This window comes from Carcharodon carcharias, chromosome 6 (genome assembly GCF_017639515.1).
Source record: "Carcharodon carcharias isolate sCarCar2 chromosome 6, sCarCar2.pri, whole genome shotgun sequence".
Lineage (NCBI taxonomy): Eukaryota > Metazoa > Chordata > Chondrichthyes > Lamniformes > Lamnidae > Carcharodon > Carcharodon carcharias.
This window is the reverse complement of record NC_054472.1, coordinates 2,199,731-2,216,315: the sequence shown is the minus strand read 5'-3', so window position 1 is coordinate 2,216,315 and position 16,585 is coordinate 2,199,731. Positions and strand designations below refer to the sequence as shown.

Sequence of the window (16,585 nt, the reverse complement as noted above, 5' to 3'; positions counted from 1 at the left end):
GATTGATGGATATGGGGAGAAGGTGGGTAGGTGGGGATTGATGGACATGGGGAGAAGGTGGGTAGGTGGGGGCTGAGGGATATGGGGAGAAGGTGGGTAGGTGGGGATTGATGGATATGGGGAGAAGGTGGGTAGGTGGGGATTGATGGACATGGGGAGAAGGTGGGTAGGTGGGGGCTGAGGGATATGGGGAGAAGGTGGGTAGGTGGGGATTGATGGACATGGGGAGAAGGTGGGTAGGTGGGGACTGAGGGCTATGGGGAGAAGGTGGGTAGGTGGGGATTGATGGACATGGGGAGAAGGTGGGTAGGTGGGGATTGATGGATATGGGGAGAAGGTGGGTATTTGGGGGCTGAGGGATATGGGGAGAAGGTGGGTAGGTGGGACTGAGGGACATGGGGAGAAGGTGGGTAGGTGGGGATTGATGGATATGGGGAGAAGGTGGGTAGGTGGGGATTGATGGATATGGGGAGAAGGTGGGTAGGTGGGGGCTGAGGGATATGGGGAGAAGGTGGGTGGGTGGGGATTGATGGATATGGGGAGAAGGTGGGTAGGTGGGGGCTGAGGGATATGGGGAGAAGGTGGGTGGGTGGGGGCTGAGGGACATGGGGAGAAGGTGGGTAGGTGGGGATTGATGGATATGGGGAGAAGGTGGGTAGGTGGGGATTGAGGGACATGGGGAGAAGGTGGGTAGGTGGGGATTGATGGATATGGGGAGAAGGTGGGTAGCTGGGGATTGATGGACATGGGGAGAAGGTGGGTAGGTGGGGGCTGAGGGACATGGGGAGAATGTGGGTAGGTGGGGATTGATGGATATGGGGAGAAGGTGGGTAGGTGCGGATTGATGGATATGGGGAGAAGGTGGGTAGGTGGGGATTGATGGATATGGGGAGAAGGTGGGTAGGTGGGGGCTGAGGGACATGGGGAGAAGGTGGGTAGGTGGGGGCTGAGGGACATGGGGAGAAGGTGGGTAGGTGGGGATTGATGGATATGGGGAGAAGGTGGGTAGGTGGGGATTGATGGATATGGGGAGAAGGTGGGTAGGTGGAGATTGATGGACATGGGGAGAAGGTGGGTAGGTGGGGGCTGAGGGATATGGGGAGAAGGTGGGTAGGTGGGGATTGATGGATATGGGGAGAAGGTGGGTAGGTGGGGATTGATGGACATGGGGAGAAGGTGGGTAGGTGGGGGCTGAGGGATATGGGGAGAAGGTGGGTAGGTGGGGATTGATGGACATGGGGAGAAGGTGGGTAGGTGGGGGACTGAGGGATATGGGGAGAAGGTGGGTAGGTGGGGATTGATGGACATGGGGAGAAGGTGGGTAGGTGGGGATTGATGGATATGGGGAGAAGGTGGGTAGGTGGGGGCTGAGGGACATGGGGAGAAGGTGTTTAGGTGGGGATTGATGGATATGGGGAGAAGGTGAGTAGGTGGGGGCTGAGGGATATGGGGACAAGGTGGGTAGGTGGGGGCTGAGGGATATGGGGAGAAGGTGGGTAGGTGGGGACTGAGGGACATGGGGAGAAGGTGGGTAGGTGGGGATTGATGGATATGGGGAGAAGGTGGGTAGGTGGGGATTGATGGATATGGGGAGAAGGTGGGTAGGTGGGGGCTGAGGGATATGGGGAGAAGGTGGGTGGGTGGGGATTGATGGATATGGGGAGAAGGTGGGTAGGTGGGGCTGTGGGATATGGGGAGAAGGTGGGTGGGTGGGGGCTGAGGGACATGGGGAGAAGGTGGGTAGGTGGGGATTGATGGATATGGGGAGAAGGTGGGTAGGTGGGGGCTGAGGGATAAGGGGAGAAGGTGGGTAGGTGGGGGCTGAGGGACATGGGGAGAAGGTGGGTAGGTGGGGGCTGAGGGATAAGGGGAGAAGGTGGGTAGGTGGGGGCTGAGGGACATGGGGAGAAGGTGGGTAGGTGGGGATTGATGGACATGGGGAGAAGGTGGGTAGGTGGGGGCTGAGGGATATGGGGAGAAGGTGGGTAGGTGGGGATTGATGGATATGGGGAGAAGGTGGGTAGGTGGGGATTGATGGACATGGGGAGAAGGTGGGTAGGTGGGGGCTGACGGATATGGGGAGAAGGTGGGTAGGTGGGGATTGATGGACATGGGGAGAAGGTGGGTAGGTGGGGACTGAGGGATATGGGGAGAAGGTGGGTAGGTGGGGATTGATGGACATGGGGAGAAGGTGGGTAGGTGGGGATTGATGGATATGGGGAGAAGGTGGGTAGGTGGGGGCTGAGGGACATGGGGAGAAGGTGGGTAGGTGGGGATTGATGGATATGGGGAGAAGGTGGGTAGGTGGGGGCTGAGGGATATGGGGAGAAGGTGGGTGGGTGGGGGCTGAGGGACATGGGGAGAAGGTGGGTAGGTGGGGATTGATGGATATGGGGAGAAGGTGGGTAGGTGGGGGCTGAGGGATAAGGGGAGAAGGTGGGTAGGTGGGGGCTGAGGGACATGGGGAGAAGGTGGGTAGTTGGGGGCTGAGGGATAAGGGGAGAAGGTGGGTAGGTGGGGGCTGAGGGACATGGGGAGAAGGTGGGTAGGTGGGGATTGATGGACATGGGGAGAAGGTGGGTAGGTGGGGGCTGAGGGATATGGGGAGAAGGTGGGTAGGTGGGGATTGATGGATATGGGGAGAATGTGGGTAGGTGGGGATTGATGGACATGGGGAGAAGGTGGGTAGGTGGGGGCTGAGGGATATGGGGAGAAGGTGGGTAGGTGGGGATTGATGGACATGGGGAGAAGGTGGGTAGGTGGGGACTGAGGGATATGGGGAGAAGGTGGGTAGGTGGGGATTGATGGACATGGGGAGAAGGTGGGTAGGTGGGGATTGATGGATATGGGGAGAAGGTGGGTAGGTGGGGGCTGAGGGACATGGGGAGAAGGTGGGTAGGTGGGGATTGATGGATATGGGGAGAAGGTGAGTAGGTGGGGGCTGAGGGATATGGGGACAAGGTGGGTAGGTGGGGGCTGAGGGATATGGGGAGAAGGTGGGTAGGTGGGGACTGAGGGACATGGGGAGAAGGTGGGAAGGTGGGGATTGATGGATATGGGGAGAAGGTGGGTAGGTGGGGATTGATGGATATGGGGAGAAGGTGGGTAGGTGGGGGCTGACGGATATGGGGAGAAGGTGGGTGGGTGGGGATTGTTGGATATGGGGAGAAGGTGGGTAGGTGGGGGCTGAGGGATATGGGGAGAAGGTGGGTGGGTGGGGGCTGAGGGACATGGGGAGAAGGTGGGTAGGTGGGGATTGATGGATATGGGGAGAAGGTGGGTAGGTGGGGGCTGAGGGATAAGGGGAGAAGGTGGGTAGGTGGGGGCTGAGGGACATGGGGAGAAGGTGGGTAGGTGGGGGCTGAGGGATAAGGGGAGAAGGTGGGTCAGGTGGGGATTGATGGATATGGGGAGAAGGTGGGTAGGTGGGGGCTGAGGGATAAGGGGAGAAGGTGGGTAGGTGGGGGCTGAGGGACATGGGGAGAAGGTGGGTAGGTGGGGATTGATGGATATGGGGAGAAGGTGGGTCAGGTGGGGATTGATGGATATGGGGAGAAGGTGGGTAGGTGGGGGCTGAGGGACATGGGGAGACGGTGGGTAGGTGGGGATTGATTGGTATGGGGAGAAGGTGGGTAGCTGGGGATTGATGGATATGGGGAGAAGGTGGGTAGGTGGGAATTGATGGATATGGGGAGAAGGTGGGTAGGTGAGGATTGATGGATATGGGGAGAAGGTGGGTAGGTGGGGATTGATGGATATGGGGAGAAGGTGGGTAGGTGGGGGCTGAGGGACATGGGGAGAAGGTGGGTAGGTGGGGGCTGAGGGATATGTGGAGAAGGTGGGTAGGTGGGGATTGATGGATATGGGGAGAAGGTGGGTAGGTGGGGATTGATGGATATGTGGAGAAGGTGGGTAGGTGGGGATTGATGGATATGGGGAGAAGGTGGGTAGGTGGGGATTGATGGATATGGGGAGAAGGTGGGTAGGTGGGGGCTGAGGGACATGGCAAGAAGGTGGGTAGGTGGGGATTGATGGATATGGGGAGAAGGTGGGTAGGTGTGGACTGAGGGATATGGGGAGAAGGTGGGTAGGTGGGGACTGAGGGATATGTGGAGAAGGTGGGTAGGTGGGGACTGAGGGATATGGGGAGAAGGTGGGTAGGTGGGGATTGATGGACATGGGGAGAAGGTGGGTAGGTGGGGGCTGAGGGATATGGGGAGAAGGTGGGTAGGTGGGGATTGATGGACATGGGGAGAAGGTGGGTAGGTGGGGATTGATGGATATGGGGAGAAGGTGGGTAGGTGGGGATTGATGGATATGGGGAGAAGGTGGGTAGGTGGGGGCTGAGGGACATGGGGAGACGGTGGGTAGGTGGGGATTGATGGATATGGGGAGAAGGTGGGTAGGTGGGGATTGATGGATATGGGGAGAAGGTGGGTAGGTGGGAATTGATGGATATGGGGAGAAGGTGGGTAGGTGAGGATTGATGGATATGGGGAGAAGGTGGGTAGGTGGGGGCTGAGGGATATGGGGAGAAGGTGGGTAGGTGGGGATTGATGGATATGGGGAGAAGGTGGGTAGGTGGGGATTGATGGATATGGGGAGAAGGTGGGTAGGTGGGGACTGATGGATATGGGGAGAAGGTGGGTAGGTGGGGGCTGAGTGATATGGGGAGAAGGTGGGTAGGTGGTGATTGATGGATATGGGGAGAAGGTGGGTAGGTGGGGGCTGAGGGATATGGGGAGAAGGTGGATAGGTGGGGATTGATGGATATGGGGAGAAGGTGGGTAGGTGGGGGCTGAGGGACATGGGGAGAAGGTGGGTAGGTGGGGATTGATGGATATGGGGAGAAGGTGGGTAGGTGTGGGCTGAGGGGCATGGGGAGAAGGTGGGTAGGTGGGGGCTGAGGGATATGGGGAGAAGGTGGGTAGGTCAGGGTAGGGGGATATGGGGAGAAGGCGGTAGGTGGAGATTGTGGGTAGGTGGAGATTGAGGGATGTAGAGAGAAGGCGGGTAGGTGGGGATTGAGGGATGTGGAGTGAAAGTGGGTAGGTGGAGGTTGAGGGATGTGGGGAGATGCTTGGGAGGAAATGAGGGACATGGGGAGAAGGTGGGTAGGTGGAGATTGAGGGACATGGGGAGAAGGTGGGTAGGTGGAGATTGAGTGATACCGGGAGAAGGTGGGTAGAAGGGGATTGATAAAAAAAAAACTTGCACAGGTCAAAAATTGTACAATTTCTTCTATTCTACTGAGGCCATTTGCCATAAAACAGGAGCCTCGTTACCCTGAAGCCTAGTTACCCTGAAGCCTAGTTACCCTGAAGCCTAGTTACCCTGAAACTGAACTGGCTCATGTGATAAGCAATGTCTCATTTCAATTGCTCTTTAGACTGAAGGTTTCTATCTGAAATTACAATTGCTCCAGTCAGATATTTGAGAAGTATTCAGGGTAGTAATTAGAAAATTGACAGTGATGACCTCTCAGGAGTAGCTCATTTATCTCACCTCACATCCCAAAATAACTCTGTAAATTTTGTGCTGTTTCTAATTTACAATGAGGACACTGTTCTGTGCCTGGTGGCTGTGAATGTGTGCCTGCTAAACGGGATGATAGTTTGTGAAGTGGGTTGAGAGTGACATATTAAATACAATCTAGAGATTGCCTGAACTCGAGGGGAGTAGCAAATCTCTTCTGAGGGCAGAAGAAACATTCAGGTCAAATGATAAGATTCATGAAATCTAATCTGGTGCTTGTAAAAGGAGGAATGTCAGTAATGGCAAAGTGGGAAGCTGTAATGGGGCAGACGTGTGGGTTCAAAGTGGACTGACAGAGACAGTGATCGAAAACATATCATTAGCACAGGTCCAACAGGAACACAACCAGCTTTAACCCTTTGCAGGACAGTGTGCATATCATTACACTGAGATAATATCCCTCGTGTTGTTGGTGAACATTCTAACCCCTGAGGCAGTTACAGTGTCCAGCTGTCCCTTTAACAGCCTCCATTAGGTTGAACCTAGGCCAGCATATTCGAAGGGGCCTCACCCCTATTTGAGGCAGACATCAGGGACACCCGTACAGTGGCAGAACCAAAAAAGCATCAAATGTGTTTCCAACACTGTTTGGGTTGTGGAGATTGGATGCCAGAAAATGGGAGAAATGAGGACCAATCTCATGACGAAATGTCTCTGACTGATCCACCCACCTCACCATCAAAATCACATTCAATGGTCTAGCGTGAGGCATGAGGAGCTGTAATAACTCATATTGATACAGCAACTTTAACACAATCAAAGATCCCAGGAACCTCTTGGACTAGAGCTGCCCTCTTCAGAGGGTCTGGGTTAGAGGGGGTTGGATGCACCTGATGCTTCACATGTCCAAACATCTGGATATTCTTTTGAAATAAAAAATTAAAAGCAAGGGCTGAGAATTTGGGAGTGTGGATGAAATGGATGACTAACCTGTGAGGATTGTCAGATGGTGTTCATTATGGCTCCGTGTGCTTACTCACTCATTGAGTCAGTGCACACTGCAGAGGACAACTCACTATCTGATCCACCATCAACTCACCTCCAACTCACCATCCAACACACCCACCATCCATCTCGCCATCAACTCACCACCCAATTCACCATCAATTCATCACCCAACTCACCAACCATCCATCTCACCATCAACTCACCATCCAACTCACCCACCATCCAACTCACCACCCAATTAGCCATCAACTCACCACCCAACTCACCCACCATCCATCTCACCATCAACTCACCATCCAACTCACCACCCAATTCACCATCAATTCACCACCCAACTCACCCACCATCCATCTCACCATCAACTCACCATCAACTCACCATCCAACTCACCATCCAACTTGCCATCAACTCTCCACCCAATTCACCATCAACTCACCACCCAACTCACTATCAACTCACCACCCTATTCACCATCAACTCACCACCCAACTCACCCACCATCCATCTCATCATCAACTCACCACCCAACTCACCCACCATCCATCTCACCATCAACTCACCATCAACTCACCATCCAACTCACCATCCAACTTGCCATCAACTCACCACCCAATTCACCATCAACTCACTACCCAATTCACCATCAACTCACCACCCAACTCACCATCAACTCACCACCCAATTCACCATCAACTCACCACCCAACTCACCCACCATCCATCTCACCATCAACTCACCATCCAACTCACCACCCAACTCACCATCAACTCACCACCCAATTCACCATCAATTCACCACCCAACTCACCCACCATCCATCTCACCATCAACTCATCATCCAACTCACCACCCAACTCACCATCAACTCACCACCCAATTCACCATCAATTCACCACCCAACTCACCCACCATCCATCTCACCATCCAACTCACCACCCAACTCACCATCAACTCACCACCCAATTCACCATCAATTCACCACCCAATTCACCCACCATCCAACTCACCACCCAATTCACCATCAACTCACCACCCAATTCACCTTCAACTCACCACCCAATTCACCATCAGCTCACCATCAACTCACCACCCAACTCACCATCAACTCACCACCCAATTCACCATCAATTCACCACCCAATTCACCCACCATCCAACTCACCACCCAATTCACCATCAACTCACCACCCAATTCACCTTCAACTCACCACCCAATTCACCATCAGCTCACCATCAACTCACCACCCAACTCACTATCAACTCACCACCCAACTCACCATCAACTCACCACCCAACTCATCATCAACTCACCACCCAACTCACCATCAACTCACCACCCAATTCACCTTCAACTCACCACCCAACTCACCATCAACTCACCACCCAACTCACCATCAACTCACCACCCAATTCACCTTCAACTCACCACCCAATTCACCATCAACTCACCACCCAATTCACCATCAACTCACCACCCAACTCACCATCAACTCAACACCCAACTCACCATCAACTCAACACCCAACTCACCATCAACTCACCACCCAATTCACCTTCAACTCACCACCCAATTCACCAACAACTCACCACCCAACTCACCACCCAACTTGCCACCCAACTCACCCACCATCTATCTCTCCATCAACTTACCATCAACTCACCATCAACTCACCATCAACTTACCATCAACTCACCATCAACTCACCATTGCCAATAAACTATCATATTTTTCCTAATATGACTGGGATATTTAAAGCAGATGTGTGTGTGTGTATGTGTGTGTGTGTGTGTGTGTGTGTGTGTGAATAATTTAATTAAACTAGAGACAATTAGAGTGGAAGGTTTAAATAATCAAAGAAATGAGGTGTAAAACAGGCATTTGAAATGGAGATAAGTAAAGCGAGGGTGAAGTCAACAGAAATGGTGTGAATGAAATTTGCATTTTTAGATAAGTGTGGAAGTGTTTGATTTTCAAAGGGACCTGATAACATTTTTACAGCTGGTAAGATTAATGAGGCAAGGTTATTACACTGATTTTGACAAAAGTACTAGCCATATTAAGAGCATGAAAGATTTTTATATTTTTGGAAAAGTAACTTCTAAAGGCAAGTGGAAATAATGGGATTTATGAATCAATAAAGAAGAAATATATTTCAAGGAGAATGGAGGGCTGTGTGAGGGGTGGCCCTGTGAAATCTTGACCATGTGAAACAGCCTTGGGAAAAAGCCTCCAGCCACCCTGAAGAAATTTGATGTTCCAGCAACAAAAGTTGTGTTAGAAGCCTTTGGAAGTCCATTGTCCAGTGGGTGCTTGAGGTAAAATTGTTGGATGATTTTATAAATTTGGAATCTATTTGGACTATTGCTTTAAAGAGGGGTGTGTAGTTGGGGGTTTGATTAAGTAGAAATATTGGGAACAGTTATAACTGTGTAACTGTAATCTTATATGTGTTTATGTTTGTTCTTTTTACGTTAGTAAATGTTTTAATTTAATCTTTAAAGTCTCTAAAAGTGGTAGTAGACACAGTACTTATCACTTTAGTGCACAAGCCTTCTCATAATAAATACAAATCGTAAAACCGTTGTGATGGCCTGGCCAAGTTTCCCTTGTGGATTTGGTCAGCCTGGCAAATACCACCTGTCAAATCGTAACACAATCAACTCACCATCAACTCGCCATCAACTCACCATCAACTCACCATCTAACCTGCCCCCAACTCGCCATTAACTCACCACCAACTCACCACCAACTCACCATCTAACCTGCCACCAACTCGCCATCAACTCACCACCAACTCACCACCAACTCACCATCAACTCACATCCAATTCACCATCCAACTCACCATCCAACACACCATCCAACACACCACCAACTCACCATCCAACCCACCATCCAACCCACCATCCAACACCCACCATCCAACCCACCATCCAACACACCATCCAAATCACCATCCAACACTCACCATCCAACACTCACCATCCAACCCACCATCCAACCCACCATCCAACTCACCATCCAAATCACCATCCAACCCACCATCCAACCCACCATCCAACCCACCATCCAACTCACCATCCAAATCACCATCCAACCCACCATCCAACCCACCATCCAACCCACCATCCAAATCACCATCCAACACTCACCATCCAACACACCATCCAACTCACCATCCAACCCACCATCCAATTCACCATCCAACCCACCATCCAACCCACCATCCAACACTCACCATCCAACCCACCATCCAACACACCATCCAGCACACCATCCAACACACCATCCAACCCACCATCCAACACACCATCCAACCCACCATCCAACACACTATCCAACCCACCATGCAACACACCATCCAACACACCATCCAAATCATCATCCAACCCACCATCCAACCCACCATCCAACACACCATCCAACACACCATCCAACCCACCATCCAACCCACCATCCAACTCACCATCCAATTCACCATCCAACCCACCATCTAACACACCATCCAACCCACCATCCAACACTCACCATCCAACCCACCATCCAACCCACCATCCAACCCACCATCCAACCCACCATCCAACCCACCATCCAACCCACCATCTAACACACCATCCAACTCACCGTCCAATTCACCATCCAACACACCATCCAACCCACCATCCAACACACCATCCAACCCACCATTCAACCCACCATCCAACCCACCATCTAACACACCATCCAACTCACCATCCAACCCACCATCCAACCCACCATCCAACCCACCATCCAATTCACCATCCAACACACCATCCGAGCAAGCTGGCAAGTCCCACAGCGACACAAGCCATGGTGATGTGATACACAGACTGGTTTCTATAAACAGAGAACGTGTTCCACACCTGGATCATGGCAAATCGGAATCACATTGAATGGGGAATTAGGAGGGGAATGGATATTGAGGCAGAATGAGGGTTGTGGGGGAATGGGGATGGGAATCGAGGGGGATAGGGATCGACAGGGATGGGGGTCGGTGGGGATGGGCGTCGAGGGGGGATTGAGGGGGAATGGGGATTGCAGTGTACAGTGCCATGTGTCCTGGAAGAGACACTTTTACTTGCTGCAACACTGATCCTTTGACTGATGATAGCAATTGTTTTGTAGCAGTATCTCCCCCACACTCAGTAACACAGGGCTGGTGAGGAAGGGGCGCACAGTCTATACTCACAGTGCAGGAACATTTAATACACCTGCTTCCATCTGCATAGAAAGCTTCACCCTCTCTGTAGTGATGACCAGCAAACTCACAGCCTGAAATAAATCACAGATCAAACTCACAGAGTATAAAGGGAACAGAGAGAGAAAACCATTGCAGATCCCAGGATGATGGGCGGCTGTGAGTGTGTAAAACTAGTTCAGCCTGGAACTCCCTCCCACACCCGCCATTTTACACAGCCAATCACAAGCTGAGCATCCTTTATGAGTTGCTGATTGGCTGTTGATCTGTGTCGCCGCCCCACCTCAATCAGATGGTGGGCAGCAGTGAACCTCCAATTTACACTTGTGCGGAGGGGGAGGGCGAGGAGAATTCCATCAAATCATGTGATCCCAACAGCCCTGCCTCCATTTATGACATCATGTTCAAGGGCGGAGCTGCAAGGAGAGCACCCCTCCTCCGGCACTGCCTCCCTCCCCCCACTCTTTTTCTTGTCACCCTCTCCTCACCTCCTCCCCTTTCCCAGCTCCTCCTCCCCTCCTCCAACCCCGCCTCACCCCCTCCCCCACTCCTCCTCCAACCCCGCCTCACCCCCTCCCCCACTCCTCCTCCCCCCTCCGCACCCCCTCCCCCACTCCGCCTGCCCCCACCACACCCCCTCCCCCACTCCTCCTCCCCCCACCACACCCCCTCCCCCACTCCTCCTCCACCCACCACACACCCTCCCCCACTCCTCCTCCACCCACCACACACCCTCCCCCACTCCTCCTCCCCCCTCCACACCTCCTCCCCCGCTCCTCCTCCCACACCACACCCCCTCCCCCACTCCTCTTCCAACCCCGCCTCACCCCCTCCCCCACTCCTCCTCCCACCTCCGCACCCCCTCCCCCACTCCTCCTCCCCCCTCCACACCTCCTCCCCCGCTCCTCCTCCCACACCACACCCCCTCCCCCACTCCTCCTCCCCCCACCGCACTCCCTCTCCCACTCCCCCTCCCCCTCCCCCACTCCTCCTCCACCCACCACACCCCCTCCCCCACTCCTCCTCCACCCACCACACCCCCTCCCCCGCTCCTCCTCCCACACCACACCCCCTCCCCCACTCCTCCTCCCCCCTCCACACCCCCTCCCCCACTCCTCCTCCCCCCACCACACCCCCTCCCCCACTCCTCCTCCCCCCACCACACCCCCTCCCCCACTCCTCCTCCACCCACCACACCCCCTCCCCCACTCCTCCTCCAATCCCGCCGCACCCCCTCCCCCACTCCTCCTCCCCCCTCCACACCTCCTCCCCCACTCCTCCTCCCCCCACCGCACTCCCTCTCCCACTCCCCCTCCCCCTCCCCCACTCCTCCTCCCCCCACCGCACCCCCTCCCCCACTCCTCCTCCACCCACCACACACCCTCCCCCACTCCTCCTCCCCCCTCCACACACCCTCCCCCACTCCTCCTCCCCCCACCACACCTCCTCCCCCACTCCTCCTCCCCCCACCGCACCCCCCTCCCCCACTCCTCCTCCACCCACCACACCCCCTCCCCCACTCCTCCTCCCCCCACCGCACCCCCTCCCCCACTCCTCCTCCACCCACCACACCCCCTCCCCCACTCCTCCTCCACCCACCACACCCCCTCCCCCACTCCTCCTCCCCCCACCGCACTCCCTCTCCCACTCCCCCTCCCCCTCCCCCACTCCTCCCCCACCCCACCACACCCCCTCCCCCACTCCTCCTCCCCCCACCACACCTCCTCCCCCACTCCTCCTCCCCCCACCGCACCCCCTCCCCCACTCCTCCTCCACCCACCACACCCCCTCCCCCACTCCTCCTCCCCCCACCGCACCCCCTCCCCCACTCCTCCTCCACCCACCACACCCCCTCCCCCACTCCTCCTCCCCCCACCACACCTCCTCCCCCACTCCTCCTCCCACACCACACCCCCTCCCCCACTCCTCCTCCCCCCACCACACCTCCTCCCCCACTCCTCCTCCCCCCACCGCACCCCCCTCCCCCACTCCTCCTCCCCCTCCCCCACTCCTCCCCCACCCCCCCTCCCCCCACCTCCCCCCACCGCACCCCCTCCCCCACTCCTCCTCCACCCACCACACCCCCTCCCCCACCCCCCCCTCCCCCCACCTCCCCCCACCGCACCCCCTGCCCCACTCCCCCTCCCCCCACCACACCCCCTCCCCTTGCCCTTCCGCTGCCCCTCCTGCACCCTCTCCTCTCCCTCTCACACCCCTCCTACTCCTCTTGCACCTTCCCCCCACTTCCCCTCCCCTCTCCCTCAACGTCTTCCCCCTCGCACCCTTCCCCCATCCCCTTCCCCCCCCCCTCCCCTTCCTGCATCCCTCCCCCTCCCACTTCCTGCCTGCTGTCCTCCCACCCTCCCCCCCTCCCTTTTCCCCCGACTCTCCCTAACCTATAATCAGCATATCTACACTCAACACCAGCCGGTCTCACTGGGGTCCCGGCAGGGGAGGTGGTGAGGGGAAGTTTATTTGTGTATCTCTCATCCCAGTGAAAGCTTGCTCACCTTGACACACCGGACAACAACTGCCCTGTTGGACGATGGGGTTTTTACAGTAGACCACACACAGTATCTCTGATTCTGTGATGACACCTTCCTGTGGGTAAGATATGAAACACGGCTTGTTATGATCAGGTTACACAGCAAAGAAACTTTCACTGATTGTGTCTCTGTGTCCGTACGTGCTCCTGATCACAGCACAAGCTCGACATGGCTAGCTTTGACTGCTCACACAACAAACGTGCAGGATAAATCCTCGCGACAGGTATAAACACAAGACTGGCTTTAAAATGTTAAACAAACTGAACACATATTTGTGTGGAAACTAAATGGAATTCAAGCAGACATCAGCAGTTTTCACAGTGTCCTGTGTAATCACATACCTCCGTCTAGACACTTCTGCTGATGTTTAACTTTGATGTTTCAATAATTCCTGTTGCCTTCAAACTTCCACAAATGGTCATCAATATTTAGCTAAACTCCATGTCAGTAATTGATCCTCATGTTCCAGGAGGTGATTTTGAAATTGATTTTACTTTATTTCAATGGTAAAAACACTTCAAAGACTCAAGTTAGAATGAGGGAGGGAAGGAAAGAAAGTCTTGCATTTACATAGTGCCTTTTAAAACCTCAGAACACCCCAACGCTCTTCACAGTCAACGAGGCAGTTTTGAAGTTTAGTCACTGTTGTAATGGAAACGTTGAGAATGTTGTGGGCCTTCCCCTTGAACAGTTGCTATTTAACGGAGTGGTTTGATGGGCCACTTCAAGGGACAGTTAAAAGTCAACCATGCTGGTGTGAAGCTGCAGACGCAAAGAGGCCCAGACTGGGTAAGGATGGCAGGATTCCTCCCTAATAGTGACGTAAGGCAGAATTTTACAGCCCTGTCATGATGGGGGTGGGGCTGTAAAATGTGGTGAGCCATTCAAAAGTCCATCGACTTCGGCGGGACTATAATCCCACCAGCATAAACTTCCACTCATAGAATTATATAGAGTGTTCCACGCAGAAACAAGCCATTCAGCCAAACAGGTCTGTACTTATATTGTTGCTCTACATGACCTTGCTCACATCCTACTACATCTAAACCATCAACATATCCCTCTATTCCTTTATCCCACATGTGCTAGCTTCCACTTCAATGCATCATCTAGTTTCACCCATAAATAGTGAGCTGCTGCAGTATTTAAAGGGTTGCAGCATCTTAAAGGTCCAGGCATCAATGCTGCTTTTAGAGCAGCCTGCCACTTTCTTTTCCCAGAAATATCTGCAGGACAGAGATGTAGCTATAGAAACGTGGTCACGCAGAGTAGGGATGTCCTGGTTGGAGCAGAGCTATGGAGGTCCCTGAGAGTAAGCTTTTTGGGGTCAATGGAAGGAGATAACCAAGGCATTGAGCACCCATTCCAGAAAGCAACACTTGGTCACTCAATGCCAACTAATGAGAATACCCTTCTTGAATATTTACTTTGTTGTGTCACAATGAGCAAGACACTTCAATAAATGCTCACTTTCCAATCAACCCAAACACTTTAACTCTTACTTAAGCACATGGTGCTGAAGGAACACGTACCTGACATGCCCACATTATGCATGGTTTGGAGGGCACAAGCCAGGTTGCTGAGCTGTTGTATACCTTCCCGCCAAACACACATTCTTATGGAGAGAGGAGGCAAACACAGGGGTCAGAAAGAGGCAACATGAAGGAAAATTGCAAGATAATTACAACTGAGAAAGGACATTCAGACAATCTTTCTTCATCCAGATCTAACTCACCCTCCTCACCAAACATTTAATGGAACGATACAGAACAGGAGGCTATTCAGACCATTGTGTCTGTGCTGGCTCTTTGAAAGAGCTAGCCAATTAGTTTCACTCCCCCCTGCTCTTTTCCCATCGCCCTGCAAATATTTTCCCCTTTAAGTATTTATCCAATTCCCTTTTGAAAGTTATTATTGAATCTTCTTCCACCGCCCTTTCAGGCAGACCCTTCCAGATCACAATGGCTCACTGTGTAAAAAACGATTCTCCCAATTTCTTCTCTGGTTCTCTTGTAGATCATTTTAAATTATTCCAGAGGTTTAAGACTCAATCTGGAATGACAACATTACTCCTGGAATTACCTTTTACTAACTTGAAGCCATGTCCCTTTGTGACTCTCTTTGCCTTACATTGAAATCGACACACAGTCCTGAGCAAAATGTGCCTGTTGTAAATTTTGAGTCTGTGCACAAGGTGTTTCTTTTGATGATCCTACCCCACCACATCCCCCACCAACCACTTCAGCCTCTGCTTGTCTCCCTGGTCAGAAAATCTCCTTTTTGTACAGGTGGAGTCTGGGTTGTGCTGAGATTCTGGGAAGCAGCAGCCACTATGTCAGCGCTGAATCTGTGTTTCATTTCAGCATCATTTAACCTTTTACTGCAAACTCGCTTTTGCCAAACTCCATCCTGACAGCAGGAAACCCAGATTCTAACGTTTTCAGGTTTGCTGATTGGAGAACGGTTTTGGGAATGTCAAAACTGCCTGTTAAATGTGATTGTGGAACTAGGTGTAATCTTCCCCCCTCAGAATTAGATGGGCTATTAATAACTGATAAGTTAGAAGGCTCTAGGGGTGGAATTTTCTGTGCCGTCCGGTGTGGGGTATGTTCAGAGACATGAATGGACAATATGGCGGGAAGGCCAAAAATCGTAGATCACGTAGACATTATGTACTTGTGGTTAACACCCGTGCCCAGGCTGTACAACTACATCTTCTTAACTTTCCTAACGCTGCCGCTATGTCTTGGTGCTCCCCGGACATCCACAGCGGAGATGGAGGCAGCCTGCTGACTGCTACGCCCAGCCGTGATGACCTTGGCAGGCGTCCTCTAGAAGGCCGAGACCTGGTGGGCCCTGGCTGCTTATGAGATCCCACTGTGTGCCAATGGCACCCTTATTGGCCTGTGAAGCTGGAGCTGCTGGGGTCACAGGAAGAGGAGATTTGGTTGGGCCAGACACTCATGGAGTCACCTGGATGGATGGCCCTGGGGGTGTGCACCTGCTGATCCTCCTCCCTATGGGTACCCGAGGGCCCCTGGCTGACTCCTTGAGGAAAAGGGGCAGCTGGAGTGAGATCGAGCTACCCAGCACCCCTCTCACGTACACACTGTTGGAGGCCAACTGTGGCATCAGCGATGGAGCTCAGCCCACGCACCAGTGCAGGAGTGACATGCTGGACCAGGTCTCCATGGCAGCTACCATCCTGCCAGTGTTGACCTCAGTGTATTGGCATGTCAGCACTATCACCTCAGCCTGAAGGTGGACGGACTCCTCCAATGTGCCTTGCAATATGAGGAGTGCAGCGGACATCTCTTCCTGATGTTCCCCAGTTTGCCT

At 53.4% G+C, this 16,585-nt stretch overlaps 1 protein-coding gene across 3 annotated transcripts in view; it reads right to left on the bottom strand.

Annotated features, from left to right (window-relative positions):
• The window catches only part of bmper (BMP binding endothelial regulator), a 159,304-nt gene that overhangs the window by 109,838 nt on the left and 32,881 nt on the right, over window positions 1–16,585 (bottom strand). For all 3 annotated transcript variants that reach the window (XR_005943271.1, XM_041189104.1, XM_041189105.1), the window contains 3 exons: window positions 14,779–14,861; window positions 13,211–13,301; window positions 10,692–10,774 (listed from right to left, as the gene is read on the bottom strand). Coding sequence is in view for 2 of the 3 variants with exons in the window: in XM_041189104.1 (XP_041045038.1) it covers window positions 10,692–10,774; window positions 13,211–13,301; window positions 14,779–14,861 (257 nt within the window). In the remaining variant the exon portion in view is untranslated. The remainder of the gene's footprint in view (window positions 1–10,691; window positions 10,775–13,210; window positions 13,302–14,778; window positions 14,862–16,585) is intronic.